This window comes from Gopherus evgoodei, chromosome 1 (assembly GCF_007399415.2).
Source record: "Gopherus evgoodei ecotype Sinaloan lineage chromosome 1, rGopEvg1_v1.p, whole genome shotgun sequence".
NCBI classification, from domain to species: Eukaryota; Metazoa; Chordata; order Testudines; family Testudinidae; genus Gopherus; species Gopherus evgoodei.
The window spans coordinates 112,519,698-112,545,725 of record NC_044322.1 but is presented as its reverse complement, the minus strand read 5'-3'; the positions used below and the strand labels follow the sequence as shown (position 1 = coordinate 112,545,725).

The following is a 26,028-nucleotide window of genomic DNA, read 5'->3' as shown; positions in this document are numbered from 1 at the left end:
AGTCAACCACACACCTTGTTTGTAACCAGAAGTACGCAATCAGGAGGCAGCAGAGATTGAAAAAAAAGAAAAAAAAAAGTAAACACAGTACAGGAATGTGTTAATGTAAGCTATTATAAAAATAAAGGGAAAGCAGCATTTTTCTTCTGCATAGTAAAGTTTCAAAGTGGTATTAAGTCAATGTGCAGTTGTAAACTTTTGAAAGAACCACCATGATCTTCTGTTCAGAGTTATGAACATTTCAGAGTTACGAACAACTTCCTTCCATTAGGTTCTCGTAACTGTGAGGTTCTACTGTGTATCTGAGAGAACATCTCTAATATATTTAATCTGGTGATTGTTCTGTTATGCTCTCTGCTCTCAGTAGAGCTCAAAATGGTAATAAAAAGGTAGCCCTAATGCATGGCATCTGTTCTATCTTCATTTCAAACCAATATGACATTCTCTATGAATTCCTTGTTTTTCATCCCTTCTAGTGCTGCCTTCCCATAATAAGTGACTAGTATCAGCCATGTAATATTATTATTTTTAATCTCGAGAGGGTGTTAATAATAGGTAATATGGTTTTAGTAGCCCTTGAGGGTACATCTACAATGCAAAAAAAAGCCCCAAAAAACCCAAACCCAAAACCTCAGAAGTAGTGAGTCTCAGAGCCTGAGGCTCATGCTATGGGGATAAAAATAGCAGTGTAGACATTAACAAGTGGGCTAAAGCCATGGGTTTGAAACCTGGCATGAAGGTGGTTTCAGAGCCTGGGGTCCACATCCAAGTGGGAATGTCTATTTTTTTTTTTTTAGCCCTATAGTGCAAGCCCAGTCAGTTGACCCAGGCTCTGAGACTTGCTGCCTTCATTTTTTTTTTTTGCATAGTGGACATATCTTGGACAGCTGTACTACAGAACTACTAAATACTGCACATTGCCACACTTGACAGCTGGTCTTTTTCAGAGGCGTCTCATTCTCTGTTTTTAAGGAGGAAACATCGTCTTTTTCTCCCACTCTGTCCCTCAGAAATATTCCTGCAGTCTATTGCATTTCAATGGGATTAAAGGCACACACCTATCAACTACTACAACTACTCAAAATCTTTCAAATACTGACATCTATTATTTTTACCAATACCATAAATTATGACTTATTGACATAGCACTTATAACCAGGTGGGGAGGAAATAGGAGGATGTCAGAAGTGTCAGTGGGGAAAAGACATTCGGGGCACTTTGAAGGACACATCTGTAAAGATTCATGGTTATATCCTTACCCAGGGAGACAAGGCCCACATTCTGCATCATTCTCTGTATCACCAGGTGTCATGACAGTGGCTCGAAAAAATCCCTCACAATCTTTATGACGCCTGCATATCTGGTAACCTCCTTTAGAAAACTTTTCAGATGGGCAAGGAACGCAGCCGTAGTCTTCATCTTTGGTGCCATAGCCACAAGTCTATAACAACAGACAGACGCTGTATGATAGAACTGCACTTGATGCTACCATGTAGGAAAAGAGAACACTCTAGTCTGGCCCTATGGCTTTGTAGTGCTATGGAATACCAAATAGGAGAGCCAAGTCTGTGGTTCAGTCTCTTACTATCTGTACTGATAAGGCTGAAGAATGATGAGGAGACGGCAAGATGTGATTTTTAGGAAGGGAAAGAGGAGAGACTTGTTTTTCTCAAAAGCAGCCCTCTTTAGCCACTTATATTATATTCCTGACACAGGGCCGGTGCAACCCATTAGGCAACCTAGGCAATCACCTAGGGCACTAGCATTTGAGGGGTGGTATTTCGGGTCCTTTGGCAGCGACTGCGGCAGCCGGATCTTCGGCCGTCCCAGCTGTCATCGGCATTTAGCAGAGGGACCTGGGGCGGGGGGCGCAGGGAGGGCCGCCTACAGCAAGTAAGGGGGGACGCGGCACACAGGGGAACCGCTCCCTGCTCCAGCTCACCTCTGCTCCGCCTCCTCCCCTGAGCACGCCGCCTTGATCTGCTTCTCTCCCTCCCAGGCTTGCAGTGCCGAACAGCTGATTGGCGCCGCAAGCCTGGGAGGTGGGAGAAGTGAAGCGGTGACGGTGTGCTCGGGGAGGAGACGGAGCAGAGGTGAGCTGCGGCGGGGAGCTGCCATGGCGGGCCACCTCAGGGCGGAGGGGGGAGCAGCCACAGGGGTGCGCACCTCGTGGCAGCGGAGGGGTGGGGAGCTGCCACAGGGCTCGGGGGGGGGGCACAAGGTGGAAGTTTTGCCTAGGGTGTGAAAAATCCTTGCATCCACCCTGTCCTGAGAGACTCAGAAGTGAGTTTCATTCACTCCTCAACTGGAAAGATGGTGACTATACATTAGGGCAGGGGTAGTCGATAGGTAGACTGGGGGCAAAATCGAGACTGCCAAAAACTTTTGAATGGACCCTGAAATCTTTTTACTTACGTATTATCTTTGAGTTTTGTTTATTTTATCTGGAGACTAGATCTTGACTATACCTTGAGCAAGAAATTTGGACCTTGCCAAAAACAATTGACTACCCTTGCATTAGGCCATTGAAGATTAGGGATTAAAGCAGAAAAATGTGGGTGAAGCATTATTGTTCCAGAAGGAATATCAGAGATCTCTTAATTGATGGGGAGGGAAGAGGCTCTGAGTGCTTCTCTTATGGCAATGTTTGCATGATACTCAGTAACCCCCTAACTCTGATTTCCCAGATGAGCATTCAGTTTAGATTAAATAAAACATCACTGGTGTTCTGAACTAAAACCAACTGGTTATTACAAACATATTTATTCAGGAATAGCAACTGTGCAAAACTTACAATTGGAAAATTAGCTTATTAAAAAGGTTTTCAGTCATTTTTTTAATATGCAAATTATCTGCTATAAATTAAATAGCTATTTGGGAACTGTAATTTAAAATGTTTGCAGAGGCTTCCAAGTTTCTTTAATGCCAAAGTATTTTAGCAGGAAAGCAAAATTAAATTCTCTGTGTGTGGGGTCAGCAAGCATTCCATGGTTTTCCTCACACAAACTCTCCAATGTTAATGTCAGGTTTTTAAATTGCTGATTAGCTGAAATACGGGAACCAAGATTATACTACTGGCAAAACTGTGTGTATATGTGTAATTTTTTTTTACATAAGAACTGTCTCAAAGTATTACTTTTAAGAAACTATTTGTGGGCTGTGGTTTACAGGAGCGTAAAAGAGTAAGACGTCAATACAGAAAAGCATTTAAGCACATGAGTAGTCATACAGGCTTAACAAAGTTAAGCATGTGCTGAAATGCTTCCTGGATTGGGTCTGAGTTTCTTTCCTTTCGCTCTACAATACAAATGTGATAAAATCATGTTAGAAATCATGTCTATCTATAAAAAAATGAATAATACTTTTTAAAGAACCAACAATTCTTTGCACTTGTACAGTATCTTTTATCCATGGATTTCAAGGGGCACTGCAGTCTGCTGAGCATTATAAATTTGGTACGATCAGTAGTAGTTAGCTGAGATCCATAACCACTTCTGTTTAGCAGTGCACAGAGACACTAAGCTGCATTTTCATAACTTATACCCAATGTAAAAACAATCCATTATGAACATTATATTTAATTTCTGTAGGCTATTTTTTCCTATTTCAGCCTTGGGTGTGGCATTTCACAATAAGATTGAGACTCCGAATTTACCATATAAGGCTCTTCTCCTGGCTTGCACTGGGGACAATCATGGCACATTCCAGTGGTCTGGTTATAGTATTCATTTTCGCCGCAGTTAGAATACTCAGCATTAGCAGAGTACACCAGCGACACCTGTCACAAAAGGTTAAACATTTAAAATATTTAATGTAATCAGCCAGTTATCCTATTACAGACATGTTATCCTTGCTAAACAGCCAGGGTTTGGAAGGCTGACGGATTGACTTTTAGTGCAAAACAGCCTTAATGCTATTGCCTGGAAGTGAAGATAGAATGGATTATGGGTGTTTTAAAACACGCATTCTGGTAAAATGGCTGGTGCCCTAAAACTGTGGGGTTGATCCAGTTTACTAGTACATAAGCACAGAGGCCCCAGTTCAGTGAAGCATTTAAGCGCATGCTTAGGTCCTGTTGCAGTCAATGGGACTAAAGTTAAACACATGCTTTATGTTTTGCTGAATGGGCTGCTAAATTGGGACAGGAACCTGTCATTTCAATTGTTTGTCGAAGTGCTATGTTAATTTACTGACGTTAAAAGCAAACACCCGCTCCCTCCACGACAGCTGTCTTTGCAAGTTTGTTGTACCTTAGGCAATTAAATACCTACCACCAGAAAAGGGAAGACATGCCTCCATTTATGTTCACCCAGATGAGTCATATCTTCCTGACCCTTTACCTGAAAAGACATGATCAGTCACTATAACGTGCACATTCAGAAATATTCTCAATGTTTTTCTTTTTGGGTTTGTATTCTGTCCTCTCCCCCATTTTACTCTTCAAAGTAAAGGCTGCTTCATTCACAACTTGGGAGCTGGTTTTGTGAGCTCCTGTGAAGATGAGCAGTTCTAGTCTGCTGTCAAAGTATGAACATTTTATAATTAAAACCAAGCAATGCCTGACATTATATAAAGCTCAAAAGAGACACACCCATGAAAAAAATCTAAATATTACTTTAAAAGTGAAGCCCTTTCCTCTTCTTGAGAGCAGACTGTCATTATGTAACCCATTCGCTTTGTACCGCAGCATTAAACTTTGTTTCTCCCAGGGAGGGGAAGAGAAGCTGTGGGTAGGGGACTTGGATCTTAGCGGGATACTCTGTGACTTTGAACATATGCAGAGAGCAGGGCCAGGTCACTCAGTTAGAAAAGACCCTCAAACTTCCAGAACAGGGTATAGAAGTTACCAGACATGCCTCATAGCTATTCTGAGGCTATAGAGGAAGTTTTCATTGTGGGCAACCCACCTTGAGAGTTCATTTCTTCGTTACCCTCTGAGAGTTGAGCCCACCAAAGAGCAAAACTGTGTGTGCGTGTGTGAGGGGGTGCAGAATATTGTAAATAGAATATTTACAAACAGCCCCATGGACTCTGATCAGTGCAGGACCAAGAATTGGGTCTGTTGTGAAGGCTGGGTCGCAGTCTCTATAGCACTTTGGAGACAGGCTATAGACTTCCGTTTCACTACCAGCTGAAAAAACCAGTCAGCTATTAAGCCAAGGGCTGGGATGCTGCAAGCTGTCCGAGCACTGGCTTGTTTTCTGACAGGGTTCTGAAATGAAAGGGCTGAGATGCTGCCATTTCGCAAGCTCTGAGGGGTCTAAATGACACACACACACTCTATGGGCACGCTATAAATACTGAGAAGTCATGTCTGCAAGACGATCAGAGGAGAATATGTTATGATGTGTGTGCTAAAGAATAGAAAATTGTATGCTGAAGCCTTATACTGGAATGTGAGTAACAGAAACTGAAGGGTGGAAAGTCTATACAAGGAACAGTTGTAGATTTACTGTCTAATAGCTTGTGTTTAAAAGTTATTCATAGTATTCCAAATACTATTACAATATTTCATACTATATACGATGAGTTTTGTGTGCATTAAATGTTTCTTTTTCTCAGAAAATGTATTTTGCTCTGTCTTTGAAATTGACTGAGAATTGTGAACATCTGTTTATGCAGATTTTACATACAATAGCCCTGGGATTTAACTCTGTGTAATGCTTTCTGAAAAGTCCCCAAAAGACACAACTTTGGCCTATGTTTCAGGTAAGCAGGAAGAATGAGAGTGTACAGTTATACAGATTATTGCCTGAGTTTTCTTCACCCCCTGTTACAATTGCATAACGGAGCCTAATTCTACAGTTCTTACTAAGATCTACTGAAGCTGGGGCAGGAGGGCAGATTGTGAGCACCATTACACCTGCAGCTTAACTGACCTTCTAAGGATTCCCCCTTCATAGGAACCAGGAAGAATGCCCTGGGGGCATAGAATTGACCTCAGTGGATACTGCTGAGTGCTCAGCACTTTTGACAAATAAGCCATAGCTTTAGAAGCCTAACTTTAGGTATTAGGTAGAATGACAGTAGTTTAAAAGAATTCATCACAATCTTTGTGACAGCTGCATCTCTGGTAACTTCTTTTAGAAATATTTGCAGATGAAAAATGTTAGGCTCTTTTTAAAAATACTAGCTATAGAGTCTGAACATAATTTTTCATAAGCATTTCTGAAGGGGAGCTAATGCTATTTATTGATTTTTGTAGTGTTTTTTGAAAAAAAAGTAGGAAAGGAGGTACAGATCCTTTCTATAGCACAATGAAGAATATATTTAGTGGTACCGCTGCTACAGGGATTTTACAAACTAAAAATCTCAAATAGTTGAGGAGTGGCTGTAATACTTTGGTTATTGCAGATGCAAACTACCGTTTAAGAAGCTTCAGTTGGCAATTCTCTGCCACTTTCAAAGGCTTTCTTAAGTCTCCAGTGAGAGTTCAATTACTGCATTGTGTCAAATTCTAGCACAAGAGCTATAATATATTAGTGCTCAATTAACTGAGATACCCCTAAAGTTTACAGTTCTAAACACTAAATAGATTAAGTAAAGATTACATTGCTTTACTGTCGAGCAATTAACTCACTATAAGTTCCTTCTAGCAACTGGGCTAGCTGAGGCAGGTAACTGGGTGGGTGGGGAAAAGACTGAATTATAGAGTACTTCAAGTTCTTCAGGATATTACTGTTGATAAAAACAGAAACAAAAGAAAATCAGGGATAAATTATCCTAAATCTAGAAGCTGAGAAGTAGGGAAACTTTTTAAAAAATTTTTTTTTGAGAATATAATCTTATACTCATAATTATGGAAAATAGTCCTGTGATGGTGCTAGTGGTCAAATATGTTTAAATTGGCCAAAAGTTCTAGCTACCAGAGTATGGTTACTCTGGAGGCATTCCAAGATATAGTCTTAAGACATACTATTATTAAACTGAATCCTAATTATAACTGAGCCTGGGAGACGTACCATGTAAATATTGCAAACCCAGTGTTTTTCTTAAAAATTGGCTCTGAGACTGTTCTTGGCCAAATCTTCACTGAGAGAATTTCAGTGGTAACCAGTTGTACAATAAATAAATAAGTTTCAGTTGCTTTCAGACTACACAGATGTTTACTGGTCTGAAATGCTTATTCGCAGCGATAGCCAGATTTGTTTAGTTCAGATTAAATGTTGTACCCTCTTTGTCTATGTTGTAGTCTGCACACATTTGATATTGATATAAACAAAAATGTCAAGTGTCAAAGTATATGTATTATAAGTATGTGCATGTATATATATGATTATATATATATATACACACATATACTCATTTTTAAATGTGTGTGAGTTTAATATTGTGTTAACATAGTTGTTTAATTTAATTTCCTAGTTTGGATTGTTTTTAAAATAAAGATTTGGAAGAAAGAAAACCCTGAATTAAATTTCACAAATGTGCATTTCCTCCAGGTGCAGAGAGGTGTCTTATAGTATTGTATTGATACCTCTCTGAAGTGTGAATTTCTTTAACTTTAGCATTAATATATGTGTACTTCAAGGAGTGTGCATTTACTATAGGAACAGGTGAGGCATGAAGTCATCTGGGAGGAGACTTGGGAAATGCTTCCCATAAGGACAATTGGGACAGAGATTGGTCTCAATACCCAGAAAGGGAAGTGCCTGAGAACCTCACCATCCAAAGAGAGGAGACATGGAGCAGTTTTGAGGACTAGCTCTCTGATCACAGACTTTAGAACTCTTGGACTTTGGAGGTCCCCGTGCAAAACTTGAGAGCCTAGCATATATGAATGGCATGTGATCACACCTTCATTATCAAAATTTAAGGGAAGAAAATGGGGAGTGTAAAGCTGACCAGGAGATTAGAAGTTTTATATTCAGAAGACACAATCAGGCAGCGTGCAATTCCCAAGTTCGTGCATTCACACACAATGCATCCCTCTTGAGTGGCTCTGTCATGGTATATTTCCCCAATTTGAACCTTAGAGTCCGAAAGTTGGGGTACCAGCATGAATTCCTCTAAGATTAATTACCTGCTTAGATTCTGTAGTGCTGCCACCAACCAGAACTTGGAGTGCCTGGTAAACTCTGGTCCTCCCCAAACCTTCCCAGGGGACCCCCAAGACCCAAACCCCTTGAGTCTTACAACAAAGGAAAATAAACCATTCCCCCTCCCTCCTTTCTTCCTCCCAGATCCTTCCCGCCCTGGGTACACTAGGAGATCACCATGATTCAACCTCCTTGAATCACAACACAGAGAAATCAGGTTTTTTCTCCACCGTCCCTTCTTTCTCCCTGTTAAGTACAGACTCAATTCCCTTGAGCCTCAACAAGGGGAAAAAATCAAACAGGTCTTAAAATGCAAAACTTTTAATAAAAAGAAAGAAAAAAAGTAAAAGTTGTCTCTGTAATTTAGATGGTAAAAGTTACAGGGTCTTTCAGCTTATAGACACTAGAAAGAAGCCTCCCCCCAGCAATATACAATTTAAAATACTTCCAGCAAAATACACATTTGCAAATACAGAAAACAATCGGAAGACTATAACCGCCTTTCCTACTTAATACTCACTATTCTGAATATATAAGAGACTGTAGCAGGGAGATTGGCAAGAAACCTGGTTGCATGTCTAGTCCCTTCCAGGACTCAGAGAGAACAAAGCCAACCCCCCCAAAAAACCAAACAAAGGCTTCTCTCCACTGAGATTTGAAAGTATCTTGTTTTCTGATTGGTCCTTTGGTCAGGTGTTTTTGGTTCCCTGTTTGTTAACCCTTTACAGGTAAAAGAGACATTAACCCTTAACTATCTGTTTATGACAGGCTCACCTTACAACTTAACACAATTGTCTGCTAAATTTGTTCAGTAGATCATTTTTGTACGCTCCCTGCTTTGTTAAATCAAAACCCTGTTTTTTCTCAAGCTAAAAAAAAACACACGATCCCCACTGAGGGCTATGTCTCTGACAAGCTTCAGTTTTGCCTGTAGCCTGGCTTAAAAAAAATGTAGTTAGAATTATTTTTCCCATGGGGAAAAGGGTTCACTCAGCCCAACCCTGGATGACAACTGAGTGCACAATAATCTATTTTGGAGCAGAGACAAAATATGGAAAGCTTCAGCCAAAAAAGATGTGATAACTTTTAGCAAGTTATAAGAAAAGAAAAACTAATTAGTAATCTTGGGTGCAAAAAACCCCCCTCTGGCAGCCAGTCTCAGAGTCCAGGTCAATTGACTTGGGCTTGTGGGGCTCATGCTACAGAGTTAAAAATAGAAATGTAGATGTCCCTATTTGGGCTGGATGACAGGCTCTGAGACCCATTCCCCTTGCCGGGTTTCAGAGCCTAGGCTTCAGCTCAAGTGGGAATACCAACGCTCAGAGGCGACATGTTGATAGTGGGTCGGGGGAGCACAATGTAAAGGTTCTGGCAGTATTTTGAACCCACTCCCCACAAAAAAAGAAATAAAAATATAAATCCTGGCAGAAATCGGGAGGCAGGGGGGCACATGACCCTGCATGTCCCTTTACATGTTGCCTCTGCCAAAACCGCTGTTTTTAGCCCTGTGGCCCATGTCCCATGAGCCTGAGTCAGTGGACCCAGGTTCTGAGACTTGCTGCTGTGCAGTTTATTTTTGCAATGTAAGATGTATCATTTGATTCTATAGCATGAACACATATTGCACTTCAAAATCACTTAAAAACATATTGTACAGAACAATTTTCTGTCCTTTGAGTGTCCTCTGCCTATTCCCATCCCTCGGATACTCTGACACTGTGGTGCAGCTTAGATGGTGGAACTCTGCCTAGCAGAGTCTCTTGTAGCTCATGCCCCCCTCCAACACCTCCCCATATGTTCTGATGGTGAGGCTACAAAAGGGGCTGTGGTGTTCCAGCCACTTCAGTTCTCTCCAACCATGACCAGCAGGCAGGTAGGGACCACTCTGGGCATGACCTGGCTCGGTCTCTTCAGAGCCTTTACTTAGAGAATTTTAGCTTAGGCTTTAGTTTAATTATTGTATGTATTGTATTTTTAGATGGTGTTAGGGCTTGTTTCTATGGAAACTATAGTGAGGCAGAGTGGCCTCTTTCCGGGACACAGGGGGTTACCTCACCTTGTTTGACCCAGGTGTAACCCCACCCTGCCCCCTCACCAGAAGTATGGGGCCAGGGCAGGAAGCATAAGATCAGGGCCCTGCAGCTCAGCTGGAGGCAAGCCATGGAAGGAGCCTGACATCCTTCCCAGGGAGCCAAATTGCCAGCTGAGCTCTCAACCAGCAGTGGCAGATGATGACTCCCCTGAGCCAGCCTGGAGAGAAGGCCATCCGCTGCTCCAGGAGACAGAGAGACCCAGAGCGGAAGTGGAGAGTGAACCACTCGATGTGGGGAGAGGAACTGGGCCTCAGTGGTTATGGAGTAGCTCCACCAGATGCCGGGTAGAAAGTAGCCCAGGAAAGCGAGACATTGACTTGTCTGTGTTGCCGGGGGGACAAGGCAGTGACCTCACACTTCCCCACTGACCCTGTGGCAGGACCACCTGTTGCCTCTAAGGCACTGGTGGAACCCAGTGGAGTAGGGCAGGCCCAGGTCCCCGTACCCTGGGCCCTGCACTTGGGGCTGAATGAGCACTAACCCCTAGGCCAGGAGGTTTGAGCCATGGACTGTTTGCCTGCTCAGCCCTTACCCCTCAGGCCTGATCTCTTGACTATCTCTCTGTTTAGCCCTCAGCCAGGAGGCCTGAGCTATCATTTCCCAGTGGCTCAACTGCGAGCCAGGACACATCAACCCACCTGGCATGAGCACCGATTCCCCACCATTGCCAAAGGGATCGTCCTGGTCCTGAGACCCAAGGAATGTTACAGAGACTTAGTGCATGGGAAGCCAGGGTGTATATCTAAATGCTCTAGCCTATCACACACAATCTGACTGTGTGGAGCCTACTCCCATGGACTAAAAGCTCTGTAGTGGTGCTTTAATCTACTGCCATTTGAAACAGAAAGATCCAGATCATCCACCCAGATCCCAATATAGATTATTGGCCAGATTGGCAAGTTCTTCCATGAGTGAGATGGCCATACTGGCCCTTCCTCCCCAGGATAATACTGAGAGTCACAACAACCTTCTATCAAAAAATCCTTCTCTACCACAGATCCAAAAGAGATTGCAGTTTTCAGATGCAAATATTCAGGATCTGTCTATGTAACACAAGAATAGGGTTCAGTGCCCTAAAGTTGTACCTGACACTGTTTTAGAGGAAGAGGAACCATTGATGGTTGAACAATCTCATGAAATGAATCCTGACTCAGACAACCAGACATCCCCAGATGACAGTGTGGGGATTACAACTGCTCATCCTCTTCAGAGGATGCAGTTCTTTTTTCATGAGTTTACAGATAAGATGACAAAGATTCTCTGGATTTCCTCTGTCTCTATGGAGGAGACTTCACACTCAATATTTGACATCCCAGGAGCATCTTTTAGATGTAGGATTACACTTTCTCTTTTAGATGGACTATCTGACCCAGTAAAAGCAATCTGATCATCACCTTCATCAGTTCAAATAATTTCAAAAAGGCTAATAAAATTTAGCAGCTAATTAGAGAGGTTTGTTTTTGTATGTTCCATACACATCCAGCCCAGATTTCTGATGGTCAAAGCTGAAGTACAGAGATTTAAAGGGGGAAAGTTCATGCAACACTATGTGATAAGGAGAGTAAGAGAATGAATGTGTTAGGAAGAAAATGGACACGCTGGGAAGAAAGGTCTTCTCATCTGCTATATTAGGCATAAGGGTAGCAAATTTCCAGGCACTGATGTCAAGCTACTAATACAATTTCTGGAAAAAATGTAGATATTTATTAAGAATCTTTTGAATGATGAAAATTAGATAATACCCTCATTGCTGAAGGACAAAGTGTTGCATAACATGAATTCAGACCATCCTTTGACTTTTCAGATATTTCTACTAGGGCAGTAGTCCCTGTGATATCTCTAAAACATTATGCATAGTTGAGATCACCAGTACTTCCACCAGAGAAAAGAGCAAAGGTGAAATATCTTCTATTTTAAGGGGGAGACTTGTTCAGTTCTAAAATAGATGTTCTGGATAGAATGAGAAATATTTGATCCCCAGCCAGATGTCTGGGTCGATCTCAGCTTCCAAGAAAGAGATCTGGAATACCTCTGTTTAGATATCAGAGACAGTATCCTCCTTCCACTTCTTTGTACTTCTATCAACCACGTAATTACCAACAATATCAAAATCCTCCTTAACAGTAACATCAACAGAGGAGGAGAAAGAGCTTTAAATTCCATTGTAGGGGGAAACAAACATCAACTTCATCTTCATCAGGCCCACACGGGCATCCTCAGATTTGACGTGAGGACTGTGAGTTTGGAGACTGCCGGTGCCATTTTTGCCACAACTGGCAATCAATAACTTCAGAAAGATGGATTCTAGAGAGAGTACAGAAGGCCTGTCCTCCTTCCTCCCATCCCTTTCCTGTCTGAAAGTGAGCCCAGGAAATATGCCACAGTGAGGAACATCACGAAGAGTGCTCTGCAGGATGCCATCAAGAAGCGAATCGCCAGGACCCCTCCAACCGAGATGTTGCCACCTACCTGAGCGGCTCGCTGGAAGGTGAATTTGGAAGAGACAGGGGAGACTTTGCTTCACTTTGGACTTGTGCCCACAATGATATGGCTGCCAATGCCACTGAACATGGTGCGAGGAACACCAGGAGCTGGGAGTCCTGGTGCCACAGGTGAAGAATACAGATTAAACTATTATAACTGGAGAGGACCCTGAAGGATGCCCTCCACTACCAATACATGAAAAACCTGAAACTGAAGATGGACAAGGGCAAGATATTCAAGGTGACCTGCAAGTGGGACGCCAGCAACCACTTCCTCCCTGGGGGCAGCTTCATCCGATTTGCCAGCTGGAGGTTCATCCACAGGGCCCGGCTCAATTGAGTTCTACTGAAGGAAGTCATCTGCCATGGGAATTGGGACAAGTGATGCAAGAAGTGCGGCTACTCCAATGAGACACTACCCTACATCCTGTGTAACTGCAAGCCCCATTCCAGAGCTTGGCAGCCGTGACACAACACAATCCAAGATCACCTGGCCAGAGCCATCTCGCCACCCGTGGGGAAGGTTGCCATAAACTTTGCCATCCCTTGAACTGACAGCCAACTGCAACCAGACATTGTCATCACCAAGAGGAACAGAAGATCATCATGGTGGATGTCACAGTGCTGTTCGAGAACAGGACCCCAGCTTTCCACGATGCCCAAGCATGAAAGGTAGTCTGGCCAAAACTTTGAAAGCTAAGGATTACCAGGTTCAGACACACACACTGATTGTTGAACCCTTAGGTGCATGGGACCCCAGTAATGAGTGAGTGCTCAGAGAAAGTGGAATCGGTCAATACTAAACTCTGCTGATGCAGAAACTCATGCTGTCAGATACCATCAGGTGGTTGAGAGACATCTACATAGAATACATCACCAGACATTGGCAATACCAGGAGGGATGAGCTGGAGTGCCGATGAGAAGCACAGTCAGGAAAGTAACAAATACTTTCCTCATGGATAGTATTTTCTAAATGGACAACCTACCTAATTCTCAGTTACTGAGGGACAATCTCCACTCATTGGTATATTTTGCTTTCCACAACCAAATCTCTGTACAACTTTTCATGAGTAGTGTGCCCGAGTATTCGGATTCTAATATCTAAACTGTATTGTCAAATCTATTCACCCAAAATTACGTTAGTGCTGATTATGTACTCTATGTTTCATATAACTTTTAAAAACTAACTTTGTATTTGTGGATAATCTAAGCACGATACCCAGATGTACATACACTCTTTTCTCAAATTATGTATTATATAATATTTTTGACATTAGCTTTAATAAAAATTTTAAATCTGAACAAGCAAGTTAATGCTCACTCCACTCATCTATGCAAAGAGGCAATAGCTCTTTGGGACTGGGGTACAGAGCACAAGATATATCTATGCCCAGTGGCACAGCAGCCATGTAGATCAGCAAAAACGCTGCACATATGGTCTTTTGAAGACATCAATGATGAATGAAATCTTCACTCCATGGGGAAGCTGAACATAGACCTATTTGCTCCCAACAGAATGTGAAATGCCAAAAATTCTGTTCAAGAGCAAGGAGAGACTGTCAATCCATTTCAGATGCATTCCTCATAGACTGAGAACAAGTTCTCCCCCCCTACACTCTTCCCCCTTTTCCACTCATTCAAAAGGTATTAAAGATAACATAGGACAGAGCCAAAGTAAACTTAATACCCCTAGCTTGGGCCAGACAGCAAAAATTTCTGGACCTGCTTCCCTTATGACAATGAGCACAAATCTGTTTGTTTTTTTCCTGTTACATCAAAATGGAGCCATAATGGATCAAACTACACACACAAATTTTATTGCCATGTATGATCTGACCTCTTCAGCAGTAAAATAATTCATTGATGGAGCATAGTCGCAAAAGTTCCTTCCCGTGGGAGTTGTGTGGACCAGATGTGACATATTGAATTCTTTATGGGTACCGTACATTGAAGAAATGGAGGTAATAAATGCTAAAAATCTCTCTCCACAGATCTGCTATATTGAAACTATATCTGGAAGTTATGACCTTTCAGCACAAGTAAATCAGTACTTAATTATTACATTGTACATTCAAGAGGAAGCAATATTTTTGGACATCAACCATCTCTAGGAAGGACATAGCAGTTTTTCCTCCGTGAGTAATTACTGAAGGTACAAAATATACGTGATGAGTGAATCTCAAAAAAGTTGGTGAAGATAATAAGGCACTTATGGCTTAATTTTTAAATAGACCTCATCATGGTCTTATGTTTTGTAGGCACGAATAATTGTGCCCTAATTTTTGCACCTACTATAAATCAGATGTGCATATCCTTCCATTTATCCATCTAAGGACTTGATTCCCACAAGATGCTGAGTGCTGTGGCTCAATGGAACTACCCACATACATAAAGTTAAGCATGTTCTTAAGTGCTTTGCTGGATCAGGGACAGAATGCTCGGCATTCAGAATCAAGATCTAAGTATCTATAAAATAAGCACAGTCAGCTACTTCGAGGTCTTCGTGGTAGGCTTTATCCCCACCTTTTAATTGTCGGTGGAAATAATCATAGGCACAATATCATGCCCACAAAAACCAGCAACAATGAAAATCTGGCCAGAGAAATTAACAAATAACTATCCCAAAGTCACACAGGAATGATGTAGCAGAGACCACAGTGGAACTGAGATCTCCTGACTTACAGCCCTGTGCTTTGAGCACAAATGCATCCCTTCTGTTGTGCTAGAAATCTTGTGAGAACAGCACCATATTTTGGTACTCCTATCTGTGGTACTCTCTGGAACCAGGAATGGCTGGGGCACAGAGGAAAAAATGAAGTTACTTTGTTGAAGCTTAATAAAAAACCTTGCAGTGCGGGTTCATCTTGAGTTTGGGGTGAGAGTTCAGATTAGTTCTTATTTTATTCAAATTGGGTTTGCTCAGCCCCTTCAAAAAACACCTTCATGAAACAGTTCTCAAACCTGTTCAGCTTAATGCTAGTGTGGACAGGGCAGATGTGGTCTTTCTGATAAAGTTTTCATATAAATAAAGACAGGATAGAGGTAAACAGAACAAGAGAAAGAGGTTTTGCTTGGTTGATTAACACATTTTTTACAGCTGACATCCATTTTCAGACATGGATGCAGTAATGAACAACTATCAGTGTAAGGCTCTAAGCCCACAATCATTTATGCACAAGTGTAAATTTGTGTTCATGAGTAGTCACACTGATCATAATGGGACTACACACACATGCAGCTAGTCAGGAATTTCCTGACTCATTCATTAGAAAATGTTGATTTCTCTGAACGAAAACTGATGGTGGGAACACATCTGTTTTGCTAAAACTTTCAGTAGGAAAGGTTTTTCAGGTTCAGAATGGAATTTGTGGTCAAAACCAGAGAGTGAAGGATCTGCCCTAGAATAACCTAGTCACTAGGGCCTCCACCTAGGCTACTGGAGACTGAGTTCAAGTCCTGGTCTGAATCAGGCTAAGCAAGAATTGGAACCTTAGGCCCGGTCTACACTGGAGGGGGAATCGATCTAAGATATGCAACTTCAGCTACAAGAATAGCGTAGCTGAAGTTGACGTATCTTAGATCGACTTAGATTGACTTACTTTGTGTCTTCGTGGCACTGGAACGATGGCCGCCACTCCCCCGTCAACTCCACTTCTGCCTCTCACCCTGGTGGAGTTCTGGAGTTGATGGGGAGCGCGTTTGGGGATCGATGTATTGCGTCTAGATGAGACATGATACATCGATCCCCGATAGATCGATCACTACTCGCTGATCTGGCGGGTAGTGTAGACATACTTTTAGTATCCCACATTCCAGGTAAATGCCCTAACCATGGGCCTATTCTGGAGTGGGGAAAGGGGGCGTGTCACTCTCTGGTCTTGTTCAAAAACTTTGAAAAGTCTTGGTTTCATCCCAGTGCAGAACAGGACAATTTTTAGAAATTGCTAACATTGTCTCAGGGAGGGAAACCTGTTTCCCTTTCAGCTCTACTAACATATACAAATGTTTACAGGATCAGGGCCTACATTAGCAAGCTGTTCGTGAGCTAGTTCACCAGCTCTATTGCAGCAGGATCCAGGGAGAAAGGAAAGCTGGTTACAACTTGCTTCCCTTACCCCTTCTGCCATAGAATTATCAGGGTAGGATCTGCTAGCAGTCTGCCCCTGCTCTGGTGCCAGAATCTTTAATGAAGAAGTAATCAGCAGCTACTTCTTCCTCTGGCTACAACAAATGTACTTGGCTGAGATTACTGAGCATTCCTGCTCTTGCCTCCAGGGGCACCAGGATCACAGGAGAGGGCGGGGCACTGGCTGGCTCATGTCCCTTTCCAGAAACAAAATCCTTTTCCTTGCAGACTCCCTCACGCAATGCTAGCCTCTTACTTCCAACTAGTAAGGACTGATCCTTGAGTCCAGCCAAGCTGTGCCTAGCACTATACTTGTAGGATGGAGGGAGGTGGTTCTAAGCACATTTCTATCCCCTTAATACACGGGGCAGCCAGGGGCTTGTTCAGTCTCCCCCCATGAGATAACTTAAAGCAATTTCAGAGCTACTGTAAGTTACTCTGGCTGGAACATGCTCCCCTAGATGCCATTGTGCTAGAGCAGCATGTGCCAGCCATGCCTTGGGCTGCCCTGACACATTTACTATACAACAGGTGGCATAGAGCAAACCACATGAAGGGAATCTCCAGCTGTACTTACAGCTTTCAGGTTACTCTACAATGCCTCAGGAACACCAGGCATCGGGAAGGGAAACTGAGGACTTTGGCCATGGGAGAATCTTATTTTCACTGTAGCTGAAAACTATAATATTTAAAGTGACATACACAAAGACTTGTATTTTCAGTTTCCACATTCTCTGCTGGGTAATGTTCTGAAGTGCTGCTGCTTTTACTGTGTTTGTCTAGTGTTGAAGAACTGTGCTTTAGAAAGTATGGAATGATAGCAGTGGAAGAAGCTGGTCTGAGGCAAGTCACAACTCTGCTGAGAGCACAGCACAAGATCTGTTGTGTTATCACCCAGGTGAGCCAACACAAGTTCTGCCTCTCTACTGCTGGTGACCAATTTCCATTTGTATGGAAATAAATGGTTGATCTGTGAAAACAATGCAAGATTTTAAAACGCAGACTTTTGGAATGTTCCCTTGTCTCAACTGCATATTCAAATAATTTTATTGGTATTAGTACAGGAAGTAAAGAGCAAATGGTGCAGATTTGCAACATCTATGAAGTATTCTCAGCACATCCATTACCTTGTTTTTTTCTCTTATTATTGCTGTTCCTCAGAAACAGAATCAGAAAGGTCACCAGCAGCCAGTAGCTGAGAATGAGGACTCTCATTTGTAGAATTCTACTGTTAGCTGAGAGCTGTAATTGCTGGCTGGAAAAAAAAAATCCCAGACTTCAGAAGCTCTCTTTAATGCCTGAAATATGTAGTACTTTCCATTTTGGGGGAGAAGGGGAGGGAAGCCAGTTAAAGAAATTTAAATAAACCAAAAACAGTAGAGAGAGAATGATATTTCCCTAATATTTCTTTTTAGTGGGCTTTGTGATTTCTAGATGGTAGATAATCATAATAATAGTGTAATGAATCCTGACTGCCGTGGTTAAGGTGGTTTAGCTGACTTTTGAGATTAATAAGCATTTAAGCCCCACTAAACCACTTGGTTGGTTCCTTTCACAGGGCCAATTCTTAAGGTGCCGAGCACCCGCAACTCCCTTAAAAGTCAGGGAGTTGTGGGTTCTCAGCACCCTGCAAGATTTGGTCAGTAATACCCATTTTATAAGATTGTGGGTAATGCACACAGAACCACAAACCACAAAAGCAAAAAATCCAGAGCTGTGTCAAAGGAATACACTCAGAGGAAATTCTATGGTGACCTTTAATAAATCCATTTGCACCTAAGCTTGCTGCATATTTAGTCCTCTTAAATAAGCACCAGGTATTATTATCACAGGGTTGAAAATACCTGCTTAACACTGTCAAATTATTTCAGAAATCAAGTATGTAGCCAGATAATGCCAAAATATCTTGTTTCTTGCTTCTGTGACAAGTTTGTGGCTGTAGTATACATTACAGAGGTGCTGGTCAGAGCTCCATAGTTCAAATTAATTCTGTTTTGCAGAGTGTATGAAAACTATCCAAATGATTGTGTCTCTTATTGACATTATGATACCAACCACTGTGCTGCTGAAGCCTGCTACAGCAGAGCACAGCGGTGTTCTTTTAAGTGCTGACATTCCATTAAGATGCCAACATTTATAGGAGCGGTTGCTGGAGCATGCATTTTTTTATCCATGTACAAATACATTAAGCAACACTGAAGCAGTTACATTCACATCAATCTTTCTGGCAGATGTAATAAATCAAATATGTTAGGCAGAGCCTGCTTGCACTTTGGCTGAATTTTCAGATTTGATGAGCACCTTCTAATCCCGCTGAAGTTAATGTGATCTTCACATGCTCAGCGATTCTGAAAAGCAGGCCACGTGTGGCACATAAAAGAGCCTATTTCAACACCCCTTGAAAGGATGACATCTTTTTTGTATATCTGAGTTAGAACAGGGTTTGTAATTTCTGTGCAAAGAGCTGGCCTGGGGGTTCAGTGGCAGCACAATGGTCTGTCATGCTGGAAATCTAAAATGATATCCCAAGCTGTGTGGGCTAGCAGAATTGGAAATACTACAAAAGGAATGTGCTGAGGTCTTAGCGCAACATAGTCATTTGATCGCGTAAGACAAATCCAGATAGGTGGTGATGCTAAAAGCATGACTGAAGTACTAGTATTAGCAGGCTTCATGGAGAGTCTTCCACAAGATTTCTCACTGATCAGCGCTGCTGATGTAGGAACTTGAGGGAGACAATGGAGGGACTTTATGGGTACCTCTGTGCTGCAGGTGGCAGCATGCCTCCCAACTCAGGAAGACAGACATGCACTTAATCTGCTTGAACCAGCATGCTAAAAATAGTAGTATAGCTGGGAGTAGCACAGGCAGCAGCTCAGGCTAGCTGCCTGAGTACAAACCCACTCAGACCCCCAGGTATGTATTCAGGCAGCTAGTTGGCGCCTGTGCTACTCCTGGCTACACTGCTATCTTTAGGGCACTAGCTTAAGCAGAGATAGCAGGTATCTGTCTACCTGAGCTGGGTAGCACACTCAGAGCTGCTGTGTAGACATACTCGAAGAGTGAAAAGCTTAGTGTTGATCAATAGATACAGGAGCATTTAGTCTTTCTTAGTAACTTTGTTATTTTGATCTATGGGCATCTTGTTGAAGCTGTTGGGCATGCTAGGCACCTTTCATTCAGGCTAAAAGAAGGAACAATTAAATTCCTCTTTGTTTAGTGATAGCTGAAACAATGGATGCTGCCATCCAAAGACTAGATGGAATGACCTCAGGTTAGAGTTGATTTCAGCTGTGAGACTATTTGTGTCTGAGAATCAGAAGCAGCCAGCAAGCAGGCAGAGAAGCAGTGAGCCAAAGAGACAGCCAAAAAAGCACTTGCAGAGAAGGCCAAAAGAGACTTTTGGGCAGAGTTCTAGCTGGAAGAGGCTTGGAATTATGAGCAACAAAACTGCTTCTTTTTGTTTGAGTCCTACTGTGTCAAGATAAACAGGACTTTATGTACATTCTTTGTAAATACCTGATTCCATCATCAATTTCTCCTAACAGAAACACTCTGCAAAACCCCATTGGCTAACTGCTTGGACCCAACAGGGATAGCAATAATCTAATTTAATAAGGGGTGGTCAGGAATTTTTTGATGAACCATTTTTTGGTAGAAAAATGTTGATTCATCAAAATCAAATCTATTTGCAGGAAAGGTCTGGTTTAGATGAATTTCTCAACTTGATTTTTTTTGTAAAAAAAAGTTTTGAAGTAATTGAAATGTCCTATTTTGATATATTCTTAAAGAAAAAAATCTGATCTCCTAGTTCAGAACAACCTCTTATTTTTAAATTTGAGTTAATATAGTACAAAAACCTAAAAATCATCCAAATTGAAACAAAATGTTTAAGTTGAACTGAACCAGTTTTTTTTCCCGTTTGTTGGTTTGCAGAAATTGTCAAGAACTTGACCTTATGTCCCAATTCAGGATAGGAACTTTTTTTTGAAATCTTGAATATTTTCCCCTGAATGGGAAAACTGTTTCCCATCATCTCTAAGTTTAAAGCACACAAATTTCCAAAGAGAAAGCCAGTTCATTGGCAGGGCTATTACCTGTTTCTTCACTGACAGAAGACCACAGCATAATAGTTAGCTTATTTAACATAGAACATGCCCTCTTCCAGCTTCACCACACTCCTGATTGGTTTTGCATTTTCCCTTGCATTCTCTCCTCTTGTTAATTTTAGATGCCTTTTACACTACTGCAGAGTCACCAGTGGGCAGGATGATGGCGCAAACAGGTGTTTACCATATATTGCCATGCATAGGCCTTTGCACTCTTTTACACCTTCATTCCATCCACACACACCCTCTTCCTAACCCCCCCAAAACAAGCCCAAAGGGAATGGGGGTGTGGACATGGTCTGAACAAAGAAAAACAGGTAGTAGGTAATAAATCAGATGTGAAGTGTATAGAATCAGCAAAATGGCACAGTACTCTGGAAGAAGCAATAGTTATTACTGAAGAGAATTAGAGCAGTAATGAAGGTGGAAAGTAAAGATTTCTGCATCCTAGTCTCTTAGCAGTGCTCATTTCTTGTAAGTACCGTTTACATAAAACCACCAGTTGACAAACTTTAATCTCTGGAATGCACTGATAGTGGGACTGCGGCCACTAACTAAATCATATGCTTCCTCCTCTCCACACTATATAGTATGTTTCTGTAGAAAGCATGAAACAGAAAGATACCCAACAAGGGTACCAATCAACACAGCCTTTGGGAACCAATCAAATCTCAAAGAAATCAGGAGGAAAACGAGTCAGTGAGACAGGGAAATGCAAAACTAAAGTTTATTTAAAAGCTAGTTTCTAAAAGCACTTAATATTCTCAGCTAAACTATTATTACTAATTATTATTTAGTATTTGTTTTTGGTAGAAATCATAATGTGCTAGGTACTTTCCAAACAGAAAGGAAGAAGAGATCTTGTAAAGACTAAATGGAACAGTTTCCTGGCTGTTTAGTAATATTGGCTCTATACCACCTGATGTTAGAGATGCTTTACATTTAACTGTGCTTAAAAATTATAATTTGGTTTCCCTTTGGTCCCAATCCTGTGTGATGCTAAGGATTTTCCAGGAACAGCTGAGCACCCTCAGCTCCCAATAACTCCAGTAGAAGTTGATTGCTCTTGGCACCTCGCAAGATCAGGCTCTAGTTAGCATTACACACTTAAGATAAATTGCAGCTCCTTTAATTTCCTAAAATGCATCCAGATATAACAAATAACAATATTCTCCCCCTTACTAATCTGATGCTGTGGTATAATTTTTCACATTTTCTTTATTGCTGCCTCCAATTTCTGTGAGGTAAAATGAAGATAATGAGACTTCTGCACAATACAAGTGCAGACATTCAAAGCAAGCACTGCTAAACTAGATCCAGATTCCACTGGAGGGCAGTAAATTAGCACATATATTAAAATATTCAGTTTGCATTTGAAACAGGCTTTTCTGGAAGAATGTTTAGACATCACATAACAGCTACTGAAGAGAACAGAAACAAATATAATGAACCACTATTGTATGCGTGGTTAAAATACAGAACTTTCCTAGCCATGCAATAGGCATACATTTGACAGTGAAACTATTCCCCAAAGTATTAGGTGGTTTACAGAGAAACCATTTCTTGGCACTGGGATCAATAGATTCTATATTGGCTACAAAGGTGCAGGGAATAATTAAGCATGGAGAAGTTTATTATTATTTTTTTAATTTTTGCCCCCCAACCAGCTCTGAGAAAGTTTAATGTTCCTCTGGAGAGTTGTCAAATGCTATATAATTTATTAGGCAGCCGACGTGGGTGGTTGCTACTTACAGGCATTCCAATGTGAGGAAGACCTGCTCTGCAAAGTAAAGTCAAGCTGCATTTGGAACTAAATAAAAAATGGGAAGCCCAGCAATGAAAGTACATTGACTGCTAGATTTGATAGATACAATACAACCCCTATTATTTCTTTTCAGCTGTGTTGCATTTTTTTCTGAGACAGCAGTGGAGCACATTAGAGGGACAGTGGTTATAACATATAGGCTCTATTCTTCCAGTTCTTCTGCTGGTACAGAGGTGACCTTGAAGCCAAACGGGGGAGAGCTGGATACCCAGAGTTCATGCAAAGTATAGTGATCTCCTGGGGACCCTAAAGCTCAGCTTCATGTACAGCAACTCTGATGATGTGGTTGCAGGTGGGAGCAGTAATGAAGGATTTCTTTTTAGGAGACTATTCCAGGTCTTCCCCACAAACAGGGGTCACTAAGCTGCAGAGCCTATTCTGCCATGAGGCTAAAGTAGGGGTTGCAGGATGGCTCTGCTGCGACTTTGTGGGCAGAGAGAGTGTGCTTCACACCATGCCCCTGCAGAGTTCTCTAGCACTACGCCAGGTTACTTGGACTGGTGTCAAGATTTGGGACTTGATGATTAAACTGAAGAGTGACACACATGTAATGGGAGCTGTACTGTACTGGGACAGGACTGCAGTTACACCCCATCCTGAAGATGACTGCAGAGAGATCAGTATAAAAGCAGGAGGTGTGTATCTGAGGAATCCCCAAGTACAACTGACATGCTGTAGGTGAGACAAAACACAGAGCTTGCACCCCGGGGGAGGAGGAACTGAGGTGTGTATGTGCCCTCCTGATTCTGGGATGGTGAGGCCTGTGGAATAACTGAGGCTCTGTCTACACTAGCACTTTTGTCGGTCAGGGGTGTGAAAAAACCACACCCCACGATTGACATAAGTTACACCGACAGAAACACCAGTGTGGATAGTGGTATATTGGCAGGAGAGTCTCTCCCACCAACATAGCTATAGCCACGCATTGGGGGTTGTTTAATTATGCCAGCGGGAGAGCTCTCTCCCCTCAGCATAGAGCGGCTACACTGGAGACCTTACAGTGGCACAATTGCATTGGAACATCTGTGCCACTGAAAGGTCTCTAGTGTAGACATAGCATTAGACAACTTTATGTAGGGTTGCCTAAGTTATAGCAGCCTGTCCCTAGCTGTCTCTGGGTGGCATTGCTACCCAGAATTGCCACATTGCCCTCTGCTATGCTCCCACCCCCAATATAGTCCCTACAGTGAGGTTTGTGGTGGTGATCTTGTAGGGCAGCCTAAACTGCCTTGTGCAAAGCCTGTACTGGAAGAACCCTCCCCTGGCTGGATTCGGGGCTCTCACAGTCTTTGTACACTGCCACAACAGTGTAATCGGGCTGTAGCAGAGAAGAGACTTAGCAGAGGAGAGGCTTTGCGGAGTTTGGGGACTTAGAAAGTTATGAAGTGCAAGAGTGATATCTGTACCAAAGCGGCATACGAGGGGACTTGACTGTACTGTCCATGTTAATCTGATCTAAAAGTAGAAACGTGCCTAATGATTGCCATTGGCCACTGCTACCAATGTTTTGAAAATCACCCAGTGTCTTCCTTCCCTTGAAAGGTTTAAATGCTTCACCAGTATTTTAAATATACTGCGACCTGCAAAATATTCAGTTTAGTGGAGACTTTGCACCAGTTATTACTATTGCAGGCATATGCTACTTTTTTCTAAAGATACCATATTAAAAGGATTCCTACTCTCAGCTTTTGTGCTTGTAGCAAAGGACAGGTAGGAACTCCCCCCTCTGACAAGGAGTTTTGAGTATTTGAAGGACTGGTAGGTTCATGTAATGCAGGGGTTCTCAAACTGGAGGTTGGGATCACGAACTGTCAGCCTGCACCCCAAACCCGGCTTTGCCTCCAGCATTTATAATGGTGTTAAATATAGTAAAAAGTGTTTTAAATTTATCCGGGGGGGTCGCACTCAGAGGCTTGCTATGTGAAAGGGGTCAGCAGTACAAGTTTGAGAACCACTGATGTAATGCTACAGCTCTTTCTGAAATGCTCCATTTCACTTCCTTTCTGACCATACCCAACCATTCCTGCAGACTTCAGTTAAAATAATGTTTAACTCTGATGCTGCACCCCATATTTTTCATAGTTATATTGTTATGATATGACTATGGTATAACTTTGATGCATTATGTACAAGATGGGTCATGTGAGGTGTCATTGGAAAAGTTATGATTTGCTGACTATGATTATCCTGTTTGTATGCATGTATCATTTTTGTATCTGAAGTTATGAATATTGACTGTGTATCTGTATTTCAAATGTAGTTACACTTGGAGTGATGCCCACTAGGCAAGATGCTTTTGGTCTGGGAAGGGCCTATTTAGGGTAATGAGCCATTAGGGAAAACAATAGGTCATAGGAGAAGCTTTTCTCCCACCTGGTGGGCCTTCCAGAGAACACTCCAGATGCCTGTAAGTAATGGCTGCTCTGACTCAGCAAAGTATGCAAGGGCCTGTGACTAGGCCACATGACTCCGAATGCCATCTTGGGATGTCAATGTTTTCCACAAACTAAGTTTGGGACAAACGGTTCCCAGCATATGCTAAAGTTATTTAAGGCAGGGAGTGACATCATCAGTGGTCCTTCACTCCTCACACAAGAGGAGGAGTGAAGAAACACCTGAGGAACAAACACCTGGAAACACCTGAGGAACAAAGACTGAACTGGGGGAAGAGCTGGACCCAGCTAAAGGGATTTCTAGCCTGTGTATGAAAGACGTAAAGCAAGTTCAGCTTGCCCCTTAAGAATCTGCAGCCTGCTTGTATCATCAGCCATACTTTCAAAATGGCCAACAGATCCCTTCACAAAACTGAGGACAGACACGTTCTGAAGGTTTGTTTAGATTCAGAAAAGATGTCAAGATTAGCTCAGGGCTGGCCCTGCGAAACTGAGGTAATAGATACCTGTATCTGCAGTAGGGATAAGGCAGTAGTTAGAAAGGGGTGACATGCATTAGTCAGCCCCCAGCAAATCTCAACCTCTTTTCCCCTAGACCAGACAAACCCTAAATGACAGAGACAATACTCCTGTTCAGAGAAGCATTGAGACCTTTAACACATTCTGTACTGAGACAATTCACGGAAGCCATCTTGATGCATCCAAATGTCTCAAGACTAGCACCTGTGGATTGATTAACTATTTGGTTACAAGGTCACAAGACTTAATTAAACTGGTGTTCTGAGAACTTGGTTTGTCCCATCAACAAACCTACTGGGAGCAGGGGAAGCAACTGAAAATAATAAAAAGCTAGTGGATAGAGAACTAGACTGGGACTCAGGAGAGCTGGCTTCTATTCCTGGCTCTACTGCTGGCCTGTTGGATGACCTTAAGGAAGCCACTCACTGTACCTCGTCTGT

At 42.2% G+C, this 26,028-nt stretch overlaps 1 protein-coding gene across 1 annotated transcript in view; it reads right to left on the bottom strand.

Annotated features, from left to right (window-relative positions):
* The window catches only part of EDAR (ectodysplasin A receptor), a 41,384-nt gene extending 37,052 nt beyond the window's left edge, over positions 1–4,332 (bottom strand). The window contains exons 1-3 of the mRNA XM_030551677.1: positions 4,272–4,332; positions 3,656–3,778; positions 1,260–1,441 (exon numbers count right to left, since the gene is read on the bottom strand). Coding sequence (XP_030407537.1) covers positions 1,260–1,441; positions 3,656–3,778; positions 4,272–4,322 — 356 coding nt within the window. The 5' untranslated portion in view covers positions 4,323–4,332. The remainder of the gene's footprint in view (positions 1–1,259; positions 1,442–3,655; positions 3,779–4,271) is intronic.
* Between the last annotated feature and the right edge of the window lie 21,696 nt (positions 4,333–26,028).